General features: G+C 32.0%; 2 protein-coding genes and 1 long non-coding RNA gene across 3 annotated transcripts; 1 reads left to right on the top strand and 2 right to left on the bottom strand.

Annotated features, from left to right (window-relative positions):
* Nucleotides 1-933: 933 nt before the first annotated feature.
* LOC134686639 (uncharacterized) lies at nucleotides 934-5215 on the bottom strand. Its single transcript, XR_010101631.1, has 3 exons — nucleotides 5093-5215; nucleotides 4157-4242; nucleotides 934-1042 (listed from the first exon to the last, which is right to left on the bottom strand). It is a non-coding gene; the product is annotated as an uncharacterized LOC134686639 (long non-coding RNA).
* Nucleotides 5216-5673: 458 nt separating this feature from the next.
* On the bottom strand, nucleotides 5674-8000 carry LOC134688178 (putative inhibitor of apoptosis). The gene is made up of 3 exons (XM_063548649.1): nucleotides 7746-8000; nucleotides 6430-6584; nucleotides 5674-5754 (listed from the first exon to the last, which is right to left on the bottom strand). Exons 1-3 carry the CDS (start codon nucleotides 7924-7926, stop codon nucleotides 5674-5676), a joined length of 417 nt encoding a protein of 138 aa, XP_063404719.1. The 5' UTR covers nucleotides 7927-8000.
* A 14358-nt stretch (nucleotides 8001-22358) lies between these two features.
* On the top strand, nucleotides 22359-24373 carry LOC134688177 (uncharacterized). The gene is made up of 4 exons (XM_063548648.1): nucleotides 22359-22411; nucleotides 23367-23519; nucleotides 23980-24021; nucleotides 24198-24373. Exons 1-4 carry the CDS (start codon nucleotides 22381-22383, stop codon nucleotides 24371-24373), a joined length of 402 nt encoding a protein of 133 aa, XP_063404718.1. The 5' UTR covers nucleotides 22359-22380.
* Nucleotides 24374-25353: the final 980 nt, after the last annotated feature.

The following is a 25353-nucleotide window of genomic DNA, read 5'->3' as shown; positions in this document are numbered from 1 at the left end:
TGATATTACATAGCCTGAGAACAACATGTTTAAAGATATATGAAGTAAACCTGCGTCTGTTCACATCTTTGTCCGTGTTTCAAATGTTTATCGAAGTATGTACGGTACAGGGCTAACTGTGTGAACATTTCTAGAAAAATTGGAAAACGGTATATATGTGTGCATTATGTGCAAAAACAGGAATATGACAGTTGAAATTGAGAATGAAATGTGTCAAAGAGACAACAACCCAACCATAGAACAGACAACAGCTGAAGGCACAAATGGGGCTTCAATGAAGCGAGAAATTCTCGCACCCGAAGGAGTCCTGCAGCTTGTCCCTAAACAAATATGTATACTGGCTGAGCTTTTAATTTTGCCATTTGATTAGAGACTTTCCATTTAGAATCTGTATTATTGCGTTTTTACTTTTTTCTAAGGATTACATGCGTTATCAAATATAAGGCTTTCGTTCCTTTGAATTCAGTACCAACAATTTAAGTAAACGTAACGAATGATGACAATGTTGAGGAGACATACCCGGCACTTATTTATATTATCTATTGAATACCTCCTCTTAAAGTTACCCCTCATAGCATCTGCAATGATTGTGACATCGTTATATATTAGTAAATAACACTTGAGATCTATGTCAGGTACTAAATATCTTATTTGCTTTTCAAGAGAGTAAAAGAAGATTGAAATGTTTATCAGAAGATTTACAAACAACGAAAAATTGGACCAAAGCTTTCTTGGTGGTGTTGGGTTTCTGTCCCCTTGACGTTTACCGTTACCTCATTGTATCAATATCTAGAACTAAATTAGTTCGAACTTTATTTAATTCTTCAACCTTTCATCATCAACTCATAATATACATATAAATATATATCGTCGTCACATAATGTTAACTTTTGCCTTCAAACTGTTTCTCTATTGAAAACTCTCGTATTTAATTTTTCGATTTTCTGTCATTACTGGTAGTACTGTCACTGTCTTCGTTTCTGAGTATTGACTAATATACTAAGAAACTTCCGAGTCATTTGAGTTGGAATTACTCCTATACCTAAAATAAAGCACAAGATATACTTCACTTTAATAACAATTTATCCTACACGAATAGCATACTTTTTGCAAAGTCAGAAATTCACTAAAACAATGAGAGATGATGTGTGAGTGCATCCGTCCAAGTCATAATTTGTAAAAGTAAACCTTTATAGGTCAAAGAACGGTCTTCAACGCGGAGCGTTTTTGGTTCACACTGAACAGCAAGCTATAAGTGGCACCAAAAATGACTAGTGTAAAACCATTTAAACGGTAAAACCAACGGTCTAATCTATATAAAAAACGTGAAACGTAAAACATTTATGAACCAAATCAACATACGACAACTACTGAACATCAGATTCCTGACTAAGAGCAGTTGCAAACTATTGCAGCTGGTTTAAACTTTTTCATAGGTACCAACCAACACCCTTATCTGAAACAAAAGTGTAACATCACAACATAGAATGACACACTATAAAATATCAATTGAAATAGTTTAAGGGCATACAATACAGTTTAGAACCTGTATTTACAAGTTAATGAAAATGTGCATATAGGCTATTTTTTACCTGATTAAATCAAATATGTAATAAAAAATATACCTTCATGTGCTAATTTTTTTCAGTAAAATGAGGTCGAAATTTTGACTATTTGCTCAAAATTCAGATTTGAGTCCGTATTTTCTTTTTCACAAGAAAGACATAACTTTTTTGTGTTAAAAAAAAACACAAATAGTTTTTTTGTTAAATAATGGTTATCGGTAATTTATGTATTTTATAAGTATCATTAACAATTATGCAATTTGTATTCAGAAATAACTCGTATTTATCAAATGTTCATGAATAGAGGAAAAAACGTCATTTTTGCTGCATGTTTATCAAAATTAAAAAAAATAAAAATACGCTATTTACAGTTTTATAAAATCTGGGTCACATAATCTCCTTGCAAAATGAAACAAATTGGCGTTTTAAAACATAGGGGTCCATGCACTCGTTTTCAAATTATATAATCAGTTTGATTGATAAAAATCAGTCGAAAAATGCACCTTTTCCCAATATGATATAGTTTGACGTCGCAAAAATAACATTTTACGTTAGCAACGTCATTACCTCCCCTGTAACTGTATGGTATGCCCTTAACGTATTAACATATTGAGTCGACCAGTTTATTGATACCTTGATACAGGAAGATGGGTTATGAGTGCCAATGAGACAACTCTCAATCCAAGTAACAATTTATAAAAGTAAACAATTTTAGATCAAGGTACGGCCTTTAACACGGAGCCTTGGCTCGCATCGAACAGTTAGCTATAAAGGGCCCCATAAATTACTAGTATATAACGAAAAAAAACAACGGTCTAATCTATATAAAAACGAGAAACTAGAAACGCGTATGAACTACAAAAACTACTGTACACCAGATTCCTGACTTAGGACAGGTTCAAACATATGCAGCGGAATTAAACGTTTTAATGGTACCAAACCTTCTCCATTTTCTGAAACAATAGCGTAACATCAAAATATAGAAAAAAAAACCACACTATAAACTAACAATTGAAAGGCTTTACTCAATCAATATACATATTAAAAATAAATTTATATGACGAGGACTTGAAATGAGATACATGATTTGAAAGTTCTGATCTTGCAGCCTCTAGCTACGGGGCGCCGAATGGGACTCTTGTGGTTTTGTACTCAAAATTCAATTTTGTACGGACAAAAGTGACTTTTGTTCAACAAAAATGAGTTCAGTTTAACAAACTTTGTATCATACTACAAATTTGAAATTTTGTCATACAAAATTATCTATCAGCGGACAAAAGTCACTTTTGTCATGACAAAATTCATTTTTGTTACACAGACTTGACTTTTGTTACCTAATTGGAAAATTGAGCGACAAAAGTCAATTTTGTATTCAAATTAGTTTAGTTTGATTTCTGTGAACTAATTTGCATACAAAATCGACTTTTGTTACACAAAATTGACTTTCGTTACACAAAAATTACTTTTGTTACACAAAATTGACTTTTGTTACACAAAATTGACTTTTGTTACACAAAATTGACTTTTGTCACACAAAATTTACTTTTGTGAGACAAAAATGACAAAATTGACTTTTGTCCCAACAAAATTGACAAAATTGAATTTTGTCTCAACAAAATTGACAAAATTGAATTTTGTCTCAACAAAATTAACAAAATTGAATTTTGTCTCAACAAAATTGACAAAATTGAATTTTGTCTCAACAAAATTGACAAAATTGAATTTTGTCTCAACAAAATTAACAAAATTGAATTTTGTCTCAACAAAATTAACAAAATTGAATTTTGTCTAAACAAAATTGATTTTTGTCTCACGAAAGTCAATTTTGTCTCACGAAAGTCAATTTTGTCTCATAAAAGTCAATTTTGTTGTTACAAAATTGAATTTTGTCATCACAAAAAGGAATTTTGTCGTCACAAAATTGACTTTTGTCTCAACAAAATTGACAAAATTGACTTTTGTCTCAACAAAATTGACAAAATTGACTTTTGTCACAACAAAATTAACAAAATTGACTTTTGTCTCAACAAAATTTACAAAATTGACTTTTGTCTCAACAAAATTTACAAAATTGAATTTTGTCTCAACAAAAATGACAAAATTGAATTTTGTCTCAACAAAAATGACAAAATTGAATTTTGTCTCACAAAAGTCAATTTTGTCTCACAAAAGTCAATTTTGTCTCGCAAAAGTCAATTTTGTCTCACAAAAGTTAATTTTGTTTCACAAAAGTCAATTTTGTCTCACAAAATTGAATCTTACCTTACACAATTGACTTTTGTGATTTAATTTCCATATCAGGTAACAAAAGTCAAATTTGTATGCAAATTTGTTTATATTTGCATACCCTTAAGACAAAATTGACTTTTGTCATGACAAATATGAATTTTGTCTACAAAAATGAATTTTGTCTACACAAATGAATTTTGTCATCACAAAATTGAAGTTCTCACAAAACAAGTCTGTAGCACATAGTTTTGTAAGACAAAAATGATTTTGTTATGACATAATTGAATTTTGTACAAAACCACAAGAGTCCCATTCGGCGCCCCGTACTAGCGAGTCTCACATAATGTATATATCACACATACCTTTTCTTCGTTCAGAACATAGTTTCATCTACACGAGCTGTTAAGTAAAACTGGTAAAATATCTGTTGCAGTGAATTCTAGTGTATCTGAAAAATTAAAACACATCTGCGCATGACTGTTTGTGCCTTTAAAAGTGTTGCATATTGTATGTGGATTTTTATTGTAAAAAGATGTATGAAATGTCTATAAAGATCATCCCAGACTTGTACAATGCAAGAAACCATATTTTTTTAAACACGAGATTGTTAAATATTTGAAATCAAACACAAAAAAGCAGAAACACAATATTAATTTACAGTTGCACATTGCTTATACTAAGTTTGTCATCAATCAAAGTTTATTTATGACATCAAATCTTGCTTTCCTCTGATTTCTCTATTTAAATGTCATAAAAATGCGACGTTGCATACATTTGTAACGATGTTACAAATCATAAGAAAAAGCGATTCCATGCACAACAGTATATCGAGTGATACGATATTCCTCCGCTTTCTGTAGTTTTTTTTGTTTGAAATGTTTAAACTCTACAATCATTGCCTTTTAAATGCTGAAATATCGTATCACAGTCATGCAGTGTATCGATTTTTTCCCGGGCGTACTTCTGCTAAGACAGAGAATGACAACGGATAGTGTGACAAAGAGAATACATCCCGACCTAAGAGCAGAAAACAGGCAGAGAACACCAATGGGTCTTTGACGCAGCGGGAAAATTTCATACCATAAGGATGATCATGGATGGCTTCAGCTGGCTTCTGAACTTTTTATCATTATACCAGGATAAAAACTTTGTTCCCCAGACGAAGTATCTCATAATTTTTTTTTTTAAATTAGAGCATACATTGCAAACGTTCTAAGTATTTCATATGTTATTCAATGAATCTTATCATATGTTTGTATGTGATTGGACTCTTATAAAATATTGAATCTTGAGTTTACCTTTTTCTGCTACAAACAATTTAATGGCGTCCATAATATCTTGTTCCTTGTAACATCTCATACTGAGCAAAGCCTGTGCTGCAGTTGTACATATCAAATCATCAGAATACAGACATCGTTTTCTAACTGAAATAATTAAAAAAAATCATGAATATATAATTATATCAGACAGTATATAATATTAAATGGCATTTCTTCTATGTGTTCCGTTTTTTGTTGATATGCAAAACAAAATATTCTTCGAAGCGCTTATCTTGACTGATATTCAACAGGCGCTCAAATCTAAATATTTCAAAGTTGATGAACCAAAAAAAAAACCCCAAAAAAACAAACGCTTTGAACTCCTCTAAACTGTTGTTTAACCGACTAACAGTGATATAAGCACTTCAGCGTAAGAATTGTGTGTCATGAATTATCATAAAACCTTATTTCCCTTTTCCATCTAAATGTAAACATAATATAGGCAAATAACAGCTGACTATGCGGTTTGGGCTTTGCTCATTGTTGAAGGCCGTACGGTAACATATAGTTGTAAACGTCTGTGTCATTTTGGTCACTGGTTGACAGTTGTCTCATGGCAATCATACGTCATCTTCTTTTTTAAAAATAAACTTATTAACATGTATAGTACCTGATTTACTTGTAGGTCCATCCTCTTCGACCTATGGTAAAAACAAGAGATAATTTATGAGACAACAAATACAGAATTTGCAAGTATGTTTTATTGAATGTTTTGTCGTTGATCAAGCAGTCTAGTTTGGACAGATTATCTTGTTGTCCTAAATTGGTAACAGCAAAACAAAGGACGATGAAAATGAATGAAGACTGATACTTATTCCATTGTTTTTACCATCCGCAAAGAACCACATACACGTGTGGAAATTCTTGTAAGAAAATTGTTGATTGTTGTCTCAGTCAAGTGTGGTGCCCAATACGTTTGTTCTAATTCTTATACTTCTTATAGAAATTTGGAGTAGGTCCGGTAAGGACCGATTTTGGCCTTAAATTTCAGATTCATCTGACGAAAGATGTTGACCACTTGAGTGTCTATTTCATTTGATTTTTTGTAAAACTGCTATATTTTGGGGCCAAAACGGGGTCTTACTGAACCAACTCCTTTAACAAGTGGTAAATGGTTCGTTGATAAAATGTTTATTTTTGACATGTCAGCTTAATTTTTCTTTACAGGGAAAGACCTGAAAACAATTTATAAACATTATCAATTGTTAAAACTAAGAATGAAAATCAGTTTTGTAAAATAATTGTTCTTTTATTGATACGAAAACATAATCAGGGTTGCATTAAAATAAAATAAGATTAAAACTTTCATATTTTACCTGATTTATCTGTTTATAGAATTGACCACCTTTAACATTACTGACATGCGGGCAGTTCTTCCCGTGTCTAGCATGTTCTACCCAAGGATTATCGAAAACATCCCAACTTTTCAGTTTCAAACCACAGTAAAAACACTGCACAACATCTTCTGTTCCTGAAACAGAATTGACCTTATCATAAAGAAATTGTTAATTATTAGAAATATTATACTGATATGAGTTGGGTTTTAAAATTTTTATTTGTCTATAATAAAAGAAATGCACATACCGAGGGGTATAAATAATACAAAATATGCACAATGCAAAAATCATTAAAATATTAAATAATCATACAACAATAGTAAAATATGTTATGTTGGTACTAAAACAAACCTTGTACATTCCTTTCCAACAGAAAGGTCATTTGCATGCATATATCATAAAAATAAAAAGATCTTTCCTGATCACTGTTTAGGTCGAGCTACAGAACGAACATGACATCATTACACGAACAAACACGACAAAGTGCTGGACAATAAAGACTTCCTAAACACTGATAGTATAAAGTGCTATAATGTGGTCTTAGCGCCTAACATTACAATTTACATTGAGTAAAACATGTGTTCCAGAAATCTAGCAGCAACACATACATGTATATGCAAGTAAACTGTATTGTTTTCTTCATTTGAACTTTATCGAAGAGAGTTCTGAATGATATATTAGAAATTTTCAATAGAAAATTGACAGAAGACAATAACAATCAAAACCAAGGAATAAACAAAGACTCACAAAACCAAAGGACATTTACATCAACATTTATAAATAATAATTAAGAAACAACACGAACTCCACTAAAAACCGGGAGTTAAATCAGGTGCTCCGGAAGGGTAAGCATTTCCTGCACCGTATACGGCACCCGTCGTGTTATTTCTTTGTTCAGTTTTGGTAATGATGGAAAAGTATCATTTTGCAAGATTTGCAAAAATGTATGTGGTACATTTTCATGTTCATGTCTTATTGATTTAGATTTGCCTTTGTCGCCGTCTTTGTTCGTGTAATGTTGTCATGCTAGTTCTGTAGAAAGTACTATCGTTTTTCAAAATTTAAAATATGCGAGTTGAAGTCAGAATAGTATAAATAAAAGAAGATATGCTATAAATAAGGTAATGACCTCTGTATACATGGTATATAAATATAATCGAGATATCACCCTTCGGTATTGTACCTTTGAAAAATATATTATGTTAAATTCATATTTTTCAAAAATATGACATTATATAGATTTATGCTTCGTTGCTAAAAAAAGAGTTAAAAACAAAGATGCCCATTACACTTACCTGCATAAAAGAATCCTGCATCAGCTAGATCTACTGGCTTTGGAGAAGTTCGCGTCCAATTTGAGTATGACCTGATTCTAGCAGCAATAGTTGCATATGAAATTGCAACTGGTTTCTTTAAACAAATTCCAAGATTATTTTCTTTCTCGAAGTTTTTGGAGGGACTTATTTTGCACTGCATTTTAAGTTTCTAGCAACAAATTTCTTTTTATATCATTCTGTTAGAAATCCACAGCTGGCTTAAACATGTTACAACAGATGCGCCGCGCAATTCAATAAATTTCCGATTTTCTATTTTTAGCCGTTCACCTTGGATATTTCCCTATTATCTATTTATAGTGGTAGCTAAATTGTCTATAAATAACAGAAAAAATATACAACACTTTTGTTTAATTATTGCTAACTTATTTGATAACTTGACAAGAGAAAAGTTTCTTTTCTTAAATTTCTTTCCGCAATAAATAAAATTTGGCAATAAATTGAAAATGTTTTTTTTCAAGAGACTATTTATATCAGTCTACAGGTAACAGGTGCAATGCAATACACGGTTTTGGTTTAATACAAAACAATGCAAAGAACTTTAATAATAACATACTAAGCCCATCTATTGTTTGACACTTGTTAAATAAACGTGAGTTACATTTTTGTAATGTTGGAGAACTGTTTATAAACTGAATAAATCAAACAACAGTGCTTTTGAAGTTTAAGACATGTTTCCATGTAAGAGGCACAATGAGAGGCGTTCGAAGGGTTTATTAACGATAATGCATTGCACTACGAACGCACTGCTGTTTTCTTTATTCACGCATTTACCATGTTAATCTTGTGTACATGTCAGTGTATATATATATCATCGTTATTTAATAATTGTATATGAAACAGAGATAAGGGTGATCTTTATTTGTTTTGTTTATCTGATATAACTTTAAATCAATCAGAAAATGTTGTGTATATAAAGTATGTGTAGAAGTATGTTTGTAGTTGGACTTTTATTTATGGTAAGATATAAACATTCCTCCACACATCGTTTAAATTGTTTTTTCTCTCTCGAAAAATAACTATATAATTGGTCAGATGTGGAGAATCTGACACCTCGCTTATCGTACAAAACCAATCAATTTTCACAATATCACGTCTTCATCTTTGCACTCTAAAGGTCTAAAAACATTGTGTTATTAATCAATAATTTAATTTTGGATGTAACGCGTCTTATGATTGGTTGGCGTTATTTTGTTATCAGCCCATAGACATAATTGAGTCATGTGACTGTGACGTTATCAACGTTTATTCATGGTTTTCTACGATTTAAAATGGAACGCGCGTTATTCAGTCAAAGTGCATCGATTTTTTTTATGTTATTTCTTCAAAGACAGAAAAAATATCACAGTCATTCCTTAATTACGTTTTACTATTCATTTTAATACGAATGTATGGACGTATAGCCGACTATATATACAGTATGAGTATTTCTTATTGTTTAAGGCGGTACACAAGGTCACTATAATTGTTAACATCAACTTCATTTGATCTTTGAAGGATAGTTGTCGCATTGACTATCATGCCACATCTCTTTATTATTATATAGGACATTATGCAATTCAAATTAAAGTAATGCTTTGGGTTTTTGTGTCAGCTACACGTCTATTAACTTTCGTTCTGCAGCTTCCTATAATTTTAAACAACACAAAAAAGCATATAAAAGATGATTTGTTTTATCATTTTTTACATTTACTAATAAACTCTCTAATAATTTCAAACTGATCTCAGAATTGATTGTTATTTGAAAGGTAATCGGAAAGGAGATAATTCCAAAGCCTCGGTCACACCTCTCGGTATTCGGAACGGACGCCTAACGGATAACTTTTTTCAATCCGTTCAAGTCTGTTGTACGTCCGTTCTTTACCGTTGGACGTCCGTCCATTTCATGTCCGTTTGGCATACGTTTTATCCGTCGACATCCGTTCTGTCCATTGGAAAATTTGTGTATGTTCAAAACTTTGAACATACGTCCAACGGATAACAAGTCCGTTGAACGTCCGTTAGGCATCCGTTTTGTACGGTTATCGTCCGTTTCGTGTCCGTTTCGTATCCATTACGTGTCCGTTAAATACATCCGTTGGAGGTCTGGTAGATATATACACCAACGGACGTGTACCGGACGTTTGACGGATAAAACGGATGTCAAACGAATGTGAAACGGACTTCTATCGGAAGTATGACGGATAAAATGGATGATGAACGGATCTAAAATTTGGCGTCAAAAATTACAATTATTGGTATGTCAGATATTTTGAGTGTCATGAATTCTTATTTTTCATAATTGATCTTAAAGTAAGTGCATGTCTTACGGTACCTATCAAGCAGCTCTCATTCAGGCCAGACACTACCCTCTGGTGGCATTGTGAAGAACAAACCAAAACCAGTTACACATACACTTTTTTGAATATTTTGCGATTTACGTGTATTATTATTGTCGCCTTTAAATTTTCTGCATATCTTGTTCATCCGTTTTATCCGGTACGCTTCTGTTAGGTGTCCGTTGTATGCGGTACTCGCCCGTTATATGTACGTTCGTCGTCCGTTCTGTCCTTTACGTTTCCGTTTCTCGTACGTTGCAAATCTGATGTATGTACGTTATGCATTCGTTTTACATCCGTTTTATTTAGTCAGTATATCAACGGACTCCACCGGATAAAATTTTTGTCAAAGAACAATTTTTATTTTCACCCGTTAGCCGTCCGTCGTGCTATCCGGTAATTCGTGACTGAGGCTTAAAGGGTAATAGGTATATATGATGTGAGACAAATGCAAGGCAATTACTCATGAAGTTTCTTTTGTTGTTTAAATAATTATGAAATTGGGTTTTAATATCATCATAGTCAGATTCCCAAATATAATTTCTACACTGATTGTAATTTTGTTGTGCGTTTATTTTTTAAACGGTGTTTTGCTCTTCAACTTTGTATTTGTTTGGCTTTTTAACTATTTTGATCTGAGCGTCACTGATGAGTCTTATGTAGACGAAACGCGCGTCTGGCGTATAAAATTATAATCCTGGTACTTTTGATAACTATTTACACCACTGGGTCGATGTCACTGCTGGTGGACGTTTCGTCCCCGAGGGTATCACCAGCCAAGTAGTCAGCACTTCGGTGTTGACATGAATATCAATTTTGTGGTCATTTTAATAAATTTTCTGTTTACAAAACTTTGAATTTTTCGAAAAACTACGGATTTTCTTACCCCAGGAGTAGATTACCTTAGCCGTATTTGGCACAACTTTTTGGAATTTGGGTCCTCAATACTCTTCAACTTTGTTTGTTTGGCTTTTTAACTATTTTGATCTGAGCGTCACTGAAGAGTCTTATGAAGACGAAACGCGCAACTGGCTTATAAAATTATAATCCTGGTACTTTTGATAACTATTTTGTACATGCAACATTCATTGTTTTCTATGCTTCCGTTATGGTTTCGTTTGGATGATCTATTATGTCGTATAGTTTGTAGTTCAAATAATTATAAGATTGCTTTTCCATGCCATCATTGTCATGAAAATTGTTACGACGAATTAGAATATTGTGAAAATAATGGTATACAATTCGATATTGCTTGCAAGTTACGTAAGAACGTCACTCTTTTGATATCCTGTTGTTTTCGTCGAAGATGGAATATGTTTGATGTTTTGCAGTTTGCATATTGTGCCAAATATCATATTATTGTTTGTGCGTTTCTCTGTTATGAATGTTCTTGCGTGTGTTTGTGCTGTATTTCTCTCACGTACTGTTTTAGCGATATTCTGTAATATTGTTATAAAGCTGGAGTTTTGGGAATTAAGTTCAATCCACCATGTTTTCTAAAAGTGTCTTGAACCAAGACAGGAATATGGTAGTTGTTATCAAATATGTCGTTTCTATGTGTTTTGGTGTTTGGTTTTTGTTGCACTTCAGTGTTCCTGTTCTTCTTTTGTTTTCCTCTAATAGTTGATGTTTTCCTCTTAGTTTTGAGTTTTTAACCCGCATTTATATTTTCTCAATCGATCATATGACTTTTTATCTTCGCTAGCCAAGGTTTACGATCCAATTCCATCCTCTTTACTGTTGAGAGGAGGAGGGGGGTGATCATTACCCTTGGCTAGCGAAGATGATGACTTTTGAACACTGGTATACTACTGTTGCCTTTATTCATATTTTGTTATGATTTAATAATTTGTATTTTTTTCAGTGCGCCTATACACAAGGTAGGACGTTTAAGTTTTGTTATATTGATTATTCTTTAGCATATGAATGTCATTTGTATAACTCATCTGTTTGTGGATAATCGTGAGTCATTTAATTTAATATAACTTACTATAATTATATATCATCGACTCAGCTAGTATGTATGCTTAAATGACGATCTACACGTGAAGTAAATATGAGTGATTCAAAATTAACAGATAAACCAAATGTTTTCCCAAGTAAAGAGAAAGAGAGAACACTTTTCTTTTAATTTTGTTGAACAATTTTACAAATAGCTAAATGAAAACGCAGAGCAAATTATATTTTTTTACAAGAGCGATATCGTTAGTAGAACACTTAAAAAGTGTAGAATTAATAATTAAAGATGCACAAAGTAAACACACTATCAGAAATAAACAAAGACGCCACGTTTGAATAACACGGTATACAGCTATTCAAAAGATACACTGAGGTTGGGATATGTGATCATAATACCACATGGTTCTAGTTTCACATTGATTGAACAGCTTTAAATTTTATCTTTATTTTTACAGTTACAGATTGTAAATCAACTATTCCTCCTATATCCAGTAAGTAGTCAAAGATGTTTGATGTTTTATTTATTTGTGCTTCAACTAACGATATGTGAAATATCTGAACCCATTTGTTATTGTGATTTTCTTTTTATCCAAATGTTTCGATTTTCGTATTTCTTAAATTTAATTATAGAGATGCAATTATATCTAATCATATATTATCGTTAAAAAGTTTGCTACTGATTTTTTTTGACAATTGAATGCTATGTAATACGTCACTTCCGGTGATACGCAGTTCCAAAAATTCAGAGGGAAGATAAGTTAAAAATTTCTTTGTTTAAACCAAGTTAAAAGACAAATAACTACTATAAACTACTGAAGACAGACAGGATAGGTGTAGTAAGAGCCCACAGGCCCCAAAATATAAAGTGTAAAAATGAAAGAAAGTGATAAAATAGATCGTACCCCTGTAACAATAAACCAAGATGGCGGTCAGAAAACAAGAAGAGGTAGACCATTAGGTTCCAAGAACAATTTAAGAAATAATTCGACACCAAGGCCAAGCTCCCCTGCCATTTTAACACAAACTCAATTTCAAACACTACAGGTAGAATATGAAAATGACGATGCATGGGTATGCGAAAATTGCAAAACATTGTTTACAAATCCGGACACAAAAACGTTGGAATGCCAGAGATGTAAAAAACATTACTGTACCAGATGTCTTAACAAATCAGATGATGAGTACAACATTCTAAGTAAGTCTGACTCGATGTGGTTTTGTTGTCCTTGCAAAGGTAAAGTTGAAAAGAACATAATAACCGATCTAAAAATAGAAGAAAGATGTAACGCAATAATAGAAGAGTTTGAACAAAGGCTAAATTTCCTAGAGACAGAAATCCAGACAAAATGTGACGAAGATACAGTTAGAAAAATAGTACGGCAAGAATTAGTCAACAATCAGGATGACACAAACGCAGCGCCTATACTGCCACAAGCCGCAAATAACTCAGTTACATCAGTTATATCAGAACTTAACGAAAGGAAATCAAGAAAAAATAATTTAATCATTTATGGAACCAAGGAATGTAACTCTGAAAATGTAGAAGAAAGGAAAGACTTTGATTTAGAGCTACTGACTGACATAGCACAGAACTGTGAGGTAGACCTAAATACATACAACATAGGTAGATTAAGAAGAATTGGTAAATTTGATAAAGACAAGGCTCATAGACCGTTATTAATTCAAAGTGAAACACCCGATTTTAAAATAGCTGTTTTGAGAAACGCGAGTAAGCTAAAAGGAACAGATAAGAAATATAATACCATATCATTGAGCCACGACATGACAAAATCAGAGAGAGAGGAGGAAAAAAAGTTATTTGCGGAAGCCAAGGAAAAAGAAAAGAAGAGCCAGGGAAAGTTCACCTTCAAAGTAAGAGGCCCTCCGGGTGCTCGACGAATAATAAGGGTGCAATAAAAACTAAAAACATAAGAAAAAGAAATTGTACAAATGTAGATAAAGATGTAAATATGTTTCATGTTCTTAATAGTTTGAGTTGTTTTTATACGAATGCCGACCAATTTAGAAATAAGTTTGCAGAATTCCAAACTAGAATTAATTCTTATCGTCCAATGATAATTGGAATAACTGAAGTTAAACCTAAAAACAGTGCTTATAAATTGAACCCAGCAGAGTTTAATTTAGATTTAATAGACAATTACGATCTTTTCTCAATTAACAGTGACAAAGGAAGAGGTATGATATTATATGTACACAAAACACTAGGAGCGAAAGAAGTAAATATGGAAATAAACTATGAAGAAAATATATTTGTGAAAATTGCACTAAATAACAATGACGCTCTTTTACTGGGACTACTATATAGGTCACCGTCAGAAATTGCCCTGAGCAACAATAATTCAAATCTTTTAAATTTAATTACTGAGTCAACACAAAAAAATTTCTCACATATACTATTAATGGGAGATATAAATTACCCTAATATTGATTGGGAAACACACAGCTGTAAGAGTGATAACATAGAGTCGGATGAATATAAATTTACACAGTGTGTTCAAGACAATTACTTGTACCAGCATGTAACAAAACCAACCAGATGGAGGGGGTCAGACACACCACATGTATTAGACCTAATATTTACGAACGAAGAAAATATGGTAAGCGATATTGAGTTCCTAAGTCCACTGGGGAAAAGTGATCACTGTGTGATACAATTTCAATATAACTGTTACACAAAGTTCAAAATTGACAATAGAACAAAAATATGCTACGATAGAGGAAACTATGAAGATTTTAACAAAGAAATATTGGAGACAAATTGGGAAGTGCTATTAAACCAAGGTGATCATATAGATAAACATTGGGAAAAATTTCATGAGAAATTATTAGAGAGGGAAAAACGTTATATCCCTGTCAAGAAAATAAAAACATCGAATAAAAGAAGGAGTGAGTTTTATATGGACAAAAAAACTGTAGAAAAAATAAAGAAAAAAAACTCTCTGTGTAGGAAATCGATTGCTACTAAAGATCCAAGTATAAGATTGGAATACAATAAAGTACGAAATCAGGTAAAGACCATGACAAATAAACTGAAAAGGGAACACGAAAAGAAACTGTCAACAAATGCTAAGAAAAATCCAAAAGCAATATGGAAATATATAAAGTCCAAATCTAAAACAAGATCAGGAATAGGTGAACTATTAACAGACCAAAACGACGAAACGTCTAGAAAGACCGATGACGACAAAGAAAAGGCTGAAATTTTAGCAACGTTTTTCAATAGTGTCTTCACAAAAGAACCAGAAGGAGAAGTACCTACCTTACCAATAAAAAACACTAAAAATAAAATGCTACAAATGAATATAAATAAGGAAGGAATAGCTAAGATACTTAAGGGACTGAAGGTTGAAAAATCTCCTGGACCAGATAGAATACACCCAAGAATACTCAAAGAGTTAGCAGAATCAATATTAACACCATTATGCATAATATTCAACCAATCAATAAGAAACAGTACTGTTCAAAGTAGATGGAAAGAAGCACAAATTAGCGCTATTTTTAAGAAAGGAAAAAAAATGTATTGCTGGTAACTATAGACCTGTCAGTCTAACCTCAGTGGTGTGCAAAGTAATGGAAAAATTGGTACGTGAACATATTGTCAAACATATGAAAATCAACAAATTCTTTACTGATCGTCAATATGGATTTATATCAGGCAGATCTACATCTCTTCAACTTTTAAATGTATTGGACAAATGGCTAGAAGCCCTTGATAATGGAAAATCTATCGATGTTATTTACATGGACTATATGAAAGCATTCGACACTGTTCCGCACAAAAGACTAATGAACAAACTCAGAGCATATGGCACAGAAATTTCAGTTCTGAATTGGGTCGATAGTTTTCTAAGTGACAGGATACAACACGTTTCAATAAACAATAAAACATCATCATGGTCAAAAGTAACTTCAGGTATACCTCAAGGATCTGTGCTTGGGCCTCTACTTTTTGTAATTTTCATAAATGACCTTCCAAACCTGGTTGATTCCGACGTATACCTCTTTGCAGATGATACTAAAATTTTTAACACAATTAGTCAGAAAGAAGATAAAACTCAATTACAAAGTGACTTAAATAAACTATCGCAATGGAGTGATACCTGGCTATTAAAGTTTCACCCCGACAAGTGCAAACATATGCACATTGGTAAACCGGGACCGGAACCAGACTCAAAATATACACTGAAATCGACAATACTACAAAAAGTTACTGAAGAAAAAGACATTGGAGTAATTATTGACTCTGAATTAAATTTCGAAAAACACATAAGTGAGAAAGTTAATAAGGCAAATTCCATGTTTGCACTACTTTTCAATATTTAGATACAGATACATTTGTACCACTATACAAGACACTCGTTAGAACACATTTAGAATTTGCAAGCTCAGTATGGCATCCATATAAAATAAAATATATTGATATGATTGAAAATGTGCAGCGCCGGGCAACTAAACAACTACCAGGATTAAAGAATTTAACATACTCAGAAAGACTGCAAACATTGAAACTACCATCTCTAAATTTTAGACGAGTCCGAGGTGACATGATTGAATTATATAAAATACTGAATGGAAAATATGATAAAGAGGCGGAACAATTTGTTAAATTATGGAAGGATATGACAACACGAACAGGGGTACGCGGCAACAGTCTGAAAATATTTCCACAGAGAGCAAGAACAGAATTAAGGAGGAATGCCTTTGCTCTACGAGTGGTAAAAACATGGAATACACTACCCGAAATTATAGAAACATCACCAACCACAAATACATTTAAGAATAGACTAGACAAATACTGGAAGAACCAAACAATGATGTACGAAGACTATAAATCACCAATCACCGGAAGTGGAGAAGATTTAGATATATAGACTGATGAAGAGGAACTGTAGTTCCTGTATCAGTAAAAGAACCTAAGTAAACCTAAGTAAGTAAGTATGTAATTTCAAATTAGATAGAATTTGACAAACTATTAACCGAAATAAAAAAAGATATATGACAAAAACTGATCGAAACACTTTTACAAGATTTATATGTGAGCTCATTTCCTAATACAGATATAAAGCTTGGTGGTCTGTGTACGGAACTAGATGATCATTGCTCAAATACTGATGCTAAATGTGTAGACGATGGCGGAGGATTCTTTACATGTAGGTGTAAATCCGACTTTCGTCAAATAAATGGAACATGTATTCATCGTAAGTGTTTTATTAAGACAAAATGTGTTGATTAGCACCACACCTCATTAATTATAAACAGACAAACTTGCACACACAAAATCAATAAAAAGGAACCAAAAACAAAATGAGGAAACATATAGACTAGCAATAAAAAGGAAAGAAAAGACCACAAAAGAAAGCAAACTATCAAATATACACGCTACATGTAAACTATCAAAGAGTAAAGTAAACAATCACGTAATCAGATAAGAACAGCGCGTGTTCCAAAAGAGATCATAGAAAAAACATGCCAGGAATAAATGGGCAACATTCACACTATTACTAATATAATGAAGATTTTTGGTTAAAATCTGTGTTTTTATCAACAATAAGTAGTAAATAATAAGATTGCTAATTCGCGATGATGGTTACACAGCCTAATGAATCGTTATTGTATCTATAAACAAAGATTGAATGTATATACTATACCATTATCTGTGATATGTTTCAGTGATTCCTATTGGTGGTCTGTGTATGGGATTTAAGTATCTATGTGAAGATATCAATGCCCACTGTATCGCTGATGGAGGAGGTATTTTCACGTGTCAATGCAAAGAAACATTTAAACCTTCCAATGGTAACTGTTTTCAAAGGATATTGTATTTTTTATATTATATATTAATCAGAATCAGGGATACATAATATCCTTATTTCATCTAAACCAATAGAATGTAAGAAAAAATTACCGAACTCCAAGCCAAATTAAAAGGACCAAGTCCATAAAAACAGACAAAACCATACGCCAGCAATCATCACAACAAGTAAAAATAAAATGCTATATTTCTGACTTGAATAATGCCTTATTTATTTATTGTGTCTGTTAAGTTCACGCATAATTGTAAATATAACGGAATTTGATGAGACTGTCATCAAAATTGAGAGAATTAACGCTATATTTCTTCTAAGTTCAGTATTTTTGTGATTTTACTATTTTTAATATCATTTCTTCTTTTTCTATTTAAATTATTCCCAGTTTATTCTGCATTGCTCATTACCCTTTATAGCACCAAACTGTTCCTTCTTGGCAGTTTTTGTAGATATCTAGATACCTTTTGATTGATTTGAAGCACATGTAAATATTTCATATTTTTCAACTATAATATGAACATGAATCGTTTATACTTTACTTGAAAAATTTCAAAACTTTCCCGAATGTGATCTATCGAATTAGACTTATTACCGGGTTTGTACTTCTTAACATGAACCTAACGACGTGGGTTCATGTGGAACAAGGCCTGATTTCCCTTGCAGAGCACCTGAGATTAAACCCAGTGTTTGTTTGAATTCGCGTTGCTCAGACTGTAATCTTCTATCTTGATTATGTGTACAATTGTTTGTCTGGTTTTTTTTTGTTTTTTTGTTTAGCCATTTCGTTGTCAGTTTAATTTCAATTTAAGAGTTTGAATATTTCCTTGGTATCTTTCACCTATCACTTTTAAATATGCAATATAATTTGCATGCAGACTGTCATGCATGGATCTAATTTTGTTCGGAATTGTGTAAAATTTGGTTTCATACTTAACAGTGGTGAAACGACGCTAGAGAAAGTTAGAATTGGTGTAACGTATCTTAAAAGTTTTTATGTTATCATTATTATTTACAGATCCACCAATATGTACGAGTACTCAATCGAAACCGCGGCACAATTCAACACGTAAGTTTTAATCAATGTGACAGTAATACAAAAACTTGCAAATTGAGTCTGTTGTATCGTAATAGTTACTATCTTAAATGATTAAATGAATTTATTTGAATTATCTTGTTTGTAGTTTCCATTACTTTCCACCTAGTATAATGATGTATCTGAGAATTTTATATCCGAGCTCTTCTTCTCATCTTGATATTTTATTGTTATTGCTTCCGTTATAACAAGAGTACCTTTTTGACAATGTCATGTCTAGTTTGATTTTGCAAACTTTTACCGTATTTAAAGATATTCGATCTAAAGAAGGAACTTTTACCATTAAAGTTAGGCTACGGAGAGTTATATTAGACTAGTTCGTAATTGTATTTCAGAAAATGTGTTTTACAATTGGTTAATCAACCACTAGAAAATATGTTTTATTCATTTGTGAAATTAACGATATGAGCAAATTTTGTGCTGCACATTTTCATCCAGTTGAAAATCTTATCAAGTACTTATAAAATTCTGTAGAATAAACAATCAAACAAATTTTGTAAATGATCACTAGCTTCTTTTTTAAAATTTAAATTCCACATTTCTATATCTACTTGTTTTCTGATCCAGATATACCACTCTATGGTGAATGTTCTCATTTAAATGATACCTGTGCAGATAGTGATGCCGTATGTGTGGATGAAGATGACGGACATGGCGGTGGACACGATTATATGTGTCAGTGTAAATACGACTTCATAGTAATAAAAGGAACTTGTGTTAAACGTAAGATTGTATTGCAAGATAATGTTTTCTAGATCCACCGAAAAGTAGACAATGCATGATTAAAAAGACATACTATTCAAAAATATAACCTTCATTCCCCTAAACACCGAATAACGATAGATAAACGAAAAACAAAAACTGAGATAAAAAACTATCAAAATAACAAAATATATAAAAACAAACAAAACATAAGTGGACTATAAAAATATCATGACACTAAAAAAACAACCAAACAGATTTTTAACGTATATCACATGAAACTGAATAACATTAGCATATCAACAACAAAAAATTGAGAACGGAAATGTTGAATGTTTCAAACAGACAACAACCCGACCATAGAGCAAACAACAGCAGGAGGCCACCAATGTATCTTCAATGCAGCGAGAAACTCCACACACGGAGGCATCCTCCAGCTGGTCCCTACAAAGATATGTATAAAGGTTATTTATTACATTCTAAGATATAGGAGCTGTGTTTCGTTTGTGGAAACATATATCTCTATCAAATATGAGAAATGAAAAATATAATTCATCGCATAAAACTGTCGCATGACTAATTTGAAAAGCTTCTTCGGGATCGAGTTTATTTCACCATGCTACAATATATGTTATCTATTTCAGTTATCCCTATTGATGGTTTGTGTCTAGGATTTGAGAATCTCGGGCTCTGTGCCGATAGTAATGCCCATTGTACAGATGATGGTGGAGGGAGTTTGACATGTCAGTGTAGAAAACCTTTTGTACCTGCCAATGGTAAATGTAAACAAAGTAAGATAATGTTATGTAAAGATGATTAATCAATCGGAACAATTTTTTATGCACCATTCCTCTTTTTCTATTGAATATGTATCATTTAAACAACCATTTGTAATTCTGTAATACAATGCGTAGTATATCGGCATTTGAAAAACTCTTCTGGTCATTTGTTTCTTCTTCCAAAAGATAGATAATTTGTGAGCTGCTGACAGCAACTAAAATTACTTTTAACAGCACAATCATGTGATGAGCAAGTTTCTTGTTTTCATGAAATTCTATTGGGGTAATATGATTTTCATACTGTTTCATAATTAGTAAATTGAGTAAACATATTTATTGTCCTATTTTAAAGTGTTGATATGATTTTTTTTCCATAGCATCATTGCTTTGTCCACGTTGCTTAGGAAATCGCACATAATAATTGATTTCATTGATCCTTAATAATAGTAAAAATGGTTTTAGTTGCTGTCAGGGTTCGATTTATATATTTCTGGAATGGAAATGAAAAAGGACGGACTTGAGTCATAGTGTAGAACGACTCACGTGTGCCTCTTTTTTCAGCTGCGTAATTTGATCGAGCTTCGATTTAGCATTCCACAACGTGTTAAGTGTTTTTCACATTAGTTGCTTTTAATTGTTTGTTGACCAAATACTTATATATTCGTACATATATTGATCGTTGATGTTTCGTCCTTTTCGTCTAAGAAACAGCAAATCAGAGCTTCCTGAAATTTAGTATAACACTGCTTTTAAAGGTTTGTTACATCGTATGAGGTGATTTCACATTTCATGTTCACCGACTTTCTATGTTCCGAAGATATTAATTTTCCTTCATATTCTGGACATCTATAAAATTAATGATTGCAGTATCTCTTTGAAGAACAAAATCACGATACAATTCTGTAATTCTTTTCAGTTATTCCTGTTGGTGGTCGGTGTGTAGGATTAGAACCTGTCTGTTCGGATAGTAACGCGAATTGTGTGTATGATGGCGGAGCGGGTTTGAGATGTAAGTGCAGAGATCCATTTACACCTGCGAATGGTACTTGTATTCAAGGTAAGACAGTTTTCTGTAAAGAGAATCAATTAATCTCAATAATATAGAGGTCATTCAAATGAAAGGTTTAGCCAGTTACTCAATTGTTCGTCGATTTTTGTTTTTCTCTTATGAGACATCGGATATGGGCTTCTTTCGGCTAGCATTATTTTTTAAAGTTTGATATTTTAACAAACCCGATTTACGGCGCCTGCATATGCATTTTATTACAAACGATGAAGTTGTAATAGTATTAAAAAAAAAGTAAACAAAATAGATTTCGAATGAATGTTATTCTCCATCGATTTAATCGATAAGTTAATAGTTTTCCTTTTCATCTTTACATACTCAGCTTCATTAAGATGACAAAGCACTCTTTTGGTATCATTAAATATTAATGATACTTCATGTTTGTAAGTTTTATGTGCATAAAATACAAATAATATTTCGAATATCTAAGGTTTTTATACCCCCAGGCAAAGATAAAAGTTATAAAAAAAAAAAAAAAGTCAAATCACAAAAATACTGAACTCAGAGGAAAATCAATACGGAAAGTCCATAATCACATGGCAAAATCAAATAACAGCTCTATAACTTCGATATTGATCTGGCTGTCATCCCTATTTATAGGATTGATCTTTAGTAGAAGCAACACCTGTCTTACACGTAATATATAAACAAAACTCCTTCGAACTTACACATATAATATGATATATGTATTATTTGAAAATGTTTGAGTAAATTCAGTAATGTTAATTGTTAAAAGATGCAATACTATTAGATTAAGTAGTATTCTGCTCACTTCCTATCTTTAATTCAGTTTCAAAAGTCAAAAATTTAAACGAAAATTGTATTATTTTTCAGCCGTCAGCACAACAACAATGAAGACAACACAACCAACAACAATAACATGTACGTTTGTTAGTATTCAGGTGATGGAAGATAGTAAAACTTCAATAGCTTATACTTAATTCTCAGACATGTAAGAATAACAATAGAACCGAACCTATTATGTCTGTTTGTTTAATCACACAACGGCTTTTTATGCGACTGTCATACAAATGAGAGGTTTAGCTAGCTATAAAATCAGGTATAATCCACCATTTTCACCATAAGAAAATGTCTGACTAAGCCAGGAGTATCATAGTGTTCCCCATTCGTTTGGTGTGTTTGAGCTTTTGGTTTTGACATAAGGTTATCGACTTTCAGTTTTGAATTATTCTCGAATATTTTTTGTTAGTCTTGTAATGGTTATTGTTCTGTTATAATATGAATTAATCACTAATGAGAGGCACATGATATGTTAAAGAAATATTCAAACTTATAGGCCGAAAACAAGCTAACAATAGCAAAAACGGAAAACAACGAAGAAAACCAAACAGCAGTACACAAAATACAACATAGAAAAAAATACTGAACTAATCGAACCAAACCAAAAACCAGGGGTGATCTACTAATGGTACCCATGGTTTTGCTCATGTAAGTACTAACTTGGTGATAATTCTGATTCTGAAGGTCACATTAAGTTTCGAGGTAAAGAGGACGGGATTGTGATTACGACAAATGAAACATATCCCTCGTCAATCAACTCGTTTGTAAAATTTTCGGAGGAATGATTACAACTTCTCAACTTCAAACTCTTGGATCAATAGAATACATCAAACTGGTTCAATATATTGTATCAACTTAGTTGAATAGATTATTTCAAATTGGTTCAATGGATTATTTCAAATTGGATTAATAGATTTGACCTATAATGGTTTAATTTTTAAATTGTTATTTGGATGGAGAGTTGTCTCATTGGCACTCACACCACATCTTCCTATATCCAATTAATCAAACATATGCTCTTTTATTTTTGATCCAGTAATTCCATTGGGCGAATTTTGTTACCCGGGTTGGTCATCTGGAGTGTGTTCCGATCCGAATTCTCGTTGCTTAGGATCAGGAGAGGAAGTGTATTTCTGCTCATGTATTTCTGGATACCATGGCGTAAATGGAACTTGTTTTTTAAATCAAGGTATTTCATTTGGCAATATATTACATGCAATTGATTATTAAAGAATAGCAGCATTGTCATGGTGAACTATCGTACTGCAAACTTCAATTGAAATCAAAAGAGCAGGTTTGAAATCTAAATTTGTAAGTAAAGATTTTTGCAAAATTTGTTCTTCTTTAAAACATTTCTTAAACATGATGTCGTGTTAATGTTGCTAGTTTGTTTTCCTTGCTAAGTTTAAGTTGTTAGTTTAATAAAAACAAATAAAAAATAAGTATCCGTCAATGACAGAAAAACAGTTCGTGTTTATATTTACTCGTGTGTTAAAAGAATTAATTAGACTTTTTATCGTCTTAATAAGTTTAGTTTTCGTCTGACTTCTTATATTCAAAATAAGTTAAGTTCTCGTCTGACTTCTTTCCTTCTTAATAAGTTTCAATTGTCAATAGATAAACCCACATTGGTTTTATTCTTCTTTCAGACGTTACGACAATGAAAACGCCACCACCAACAACAGTTACATGTACGTATTTTGGTTTCCAGATGAAGTAAGATGCAAATATAATATTAAATAGCGAGTTATATATTAAAACTATACTTAATACCTATAAAAACTCATTTTCCACATTTAATTGTCAATCTAAATACAGATATTTACTACAATAAATGAAAAAATATTTTTTTTTATGTATGTTCCAGTGATTCCATTGGACGGATTTTGTTACCCGGATTTGTCAACAGGAAATTGTTCTGATCCACATTCCCGCTGTGTGGATGGTGGAGAAGAAATATTTATCTGTTCCTGCATATCGAAATATCATGATATAAATGGAACTTGTGTTGTAGTTCAAGGTACTCCATTTACGTATACGTAAGGAATGACAAAACTATTAGATCTATTTAAAAAGTAAATCACTAAATTATTAAACTCAAAGAAAAATTGAAAACGAAAAGTCCCTTATGAAATTGCAAAATCCAAAGCGCAAACAGATCAAATGAATGGATAATAACTGTCATATTCCTGACTTGGTACATTGTACCGACATTTTCTTATGTACAAAATAATGGATTGAATCTCGCAACTGTATGACAGTCGCATCAAATTTCATTATATTAACAACGATGCGTGAATAAAACAAATAAACACGATATGTACAAATGTTATAAATATGGGTACAACAGTCAACATTGTGTTGTAATCTTAATCACTTCAATTCACTGCTTGTTAATATTTAAAATACAAAAATAGAATGACACGAAAATTAAAAATTTCTTGAAAATTGTTATCAAACATTACTTAAGGGCATACGATACAGTTTTGATCCTGTATTTACAAGTTCGTGAAAATTTGCATATAGGCTATTTTTTACTTGATTAAATCAAATATGTAATAAAAGATATACCTTCATGTGCTACTTTTTTAGTAAAATGAGGTCGAAATTTTGTATATTTGCTAAAAATTCAGATTTGTGGCCGTAATTTCTTTTTCGAAAGAAAGACATAACTTTCTTGTTATAAAAGATAAACACAAATTGTTTTTTGTTAAATAATCGGTAATTTATGTATTTTATAAGTATCCTAAAAATGATGCAATTTTTATTCAGAAATAACTAGTATTTATCAAATGTTCATAAATATAGGAAAATACGTCATTTTTTGTTGCATGTTTATCAAAATTTAAAAAAATCCTCTATTTACAGTTTTATAAAATTTGGGTCACATAATCACCCTGCAAAATGAAACAAATTGCTGTTTTGAAAAATAGGGGTCCATGAACTCGTTTTCAAATTAAATCAGTTTGAATGATAAAAATCAGTCGAAAAATGCATCTTTTCCCGATATGTCACAGTTTGAC

The sequence above is a fragment of the Mytilus trossulus genome, chromosome 10, assembly GCF_036588685.1.
Source record: "Mytilus trossulus isolate FHL-02 chromosome 10, PNRI_Mtr1.1.1.hap1, whole genome shotgun sequence".
NCBI lineage: Eukaryota > Metazoa > Mollusca > Bivalvia > Mytilida > Mytilidae > Mytilus > Mytilus trossulus.
This window is presented reverse-complemented; position numbering and strand designations above follow the sequence as displayed.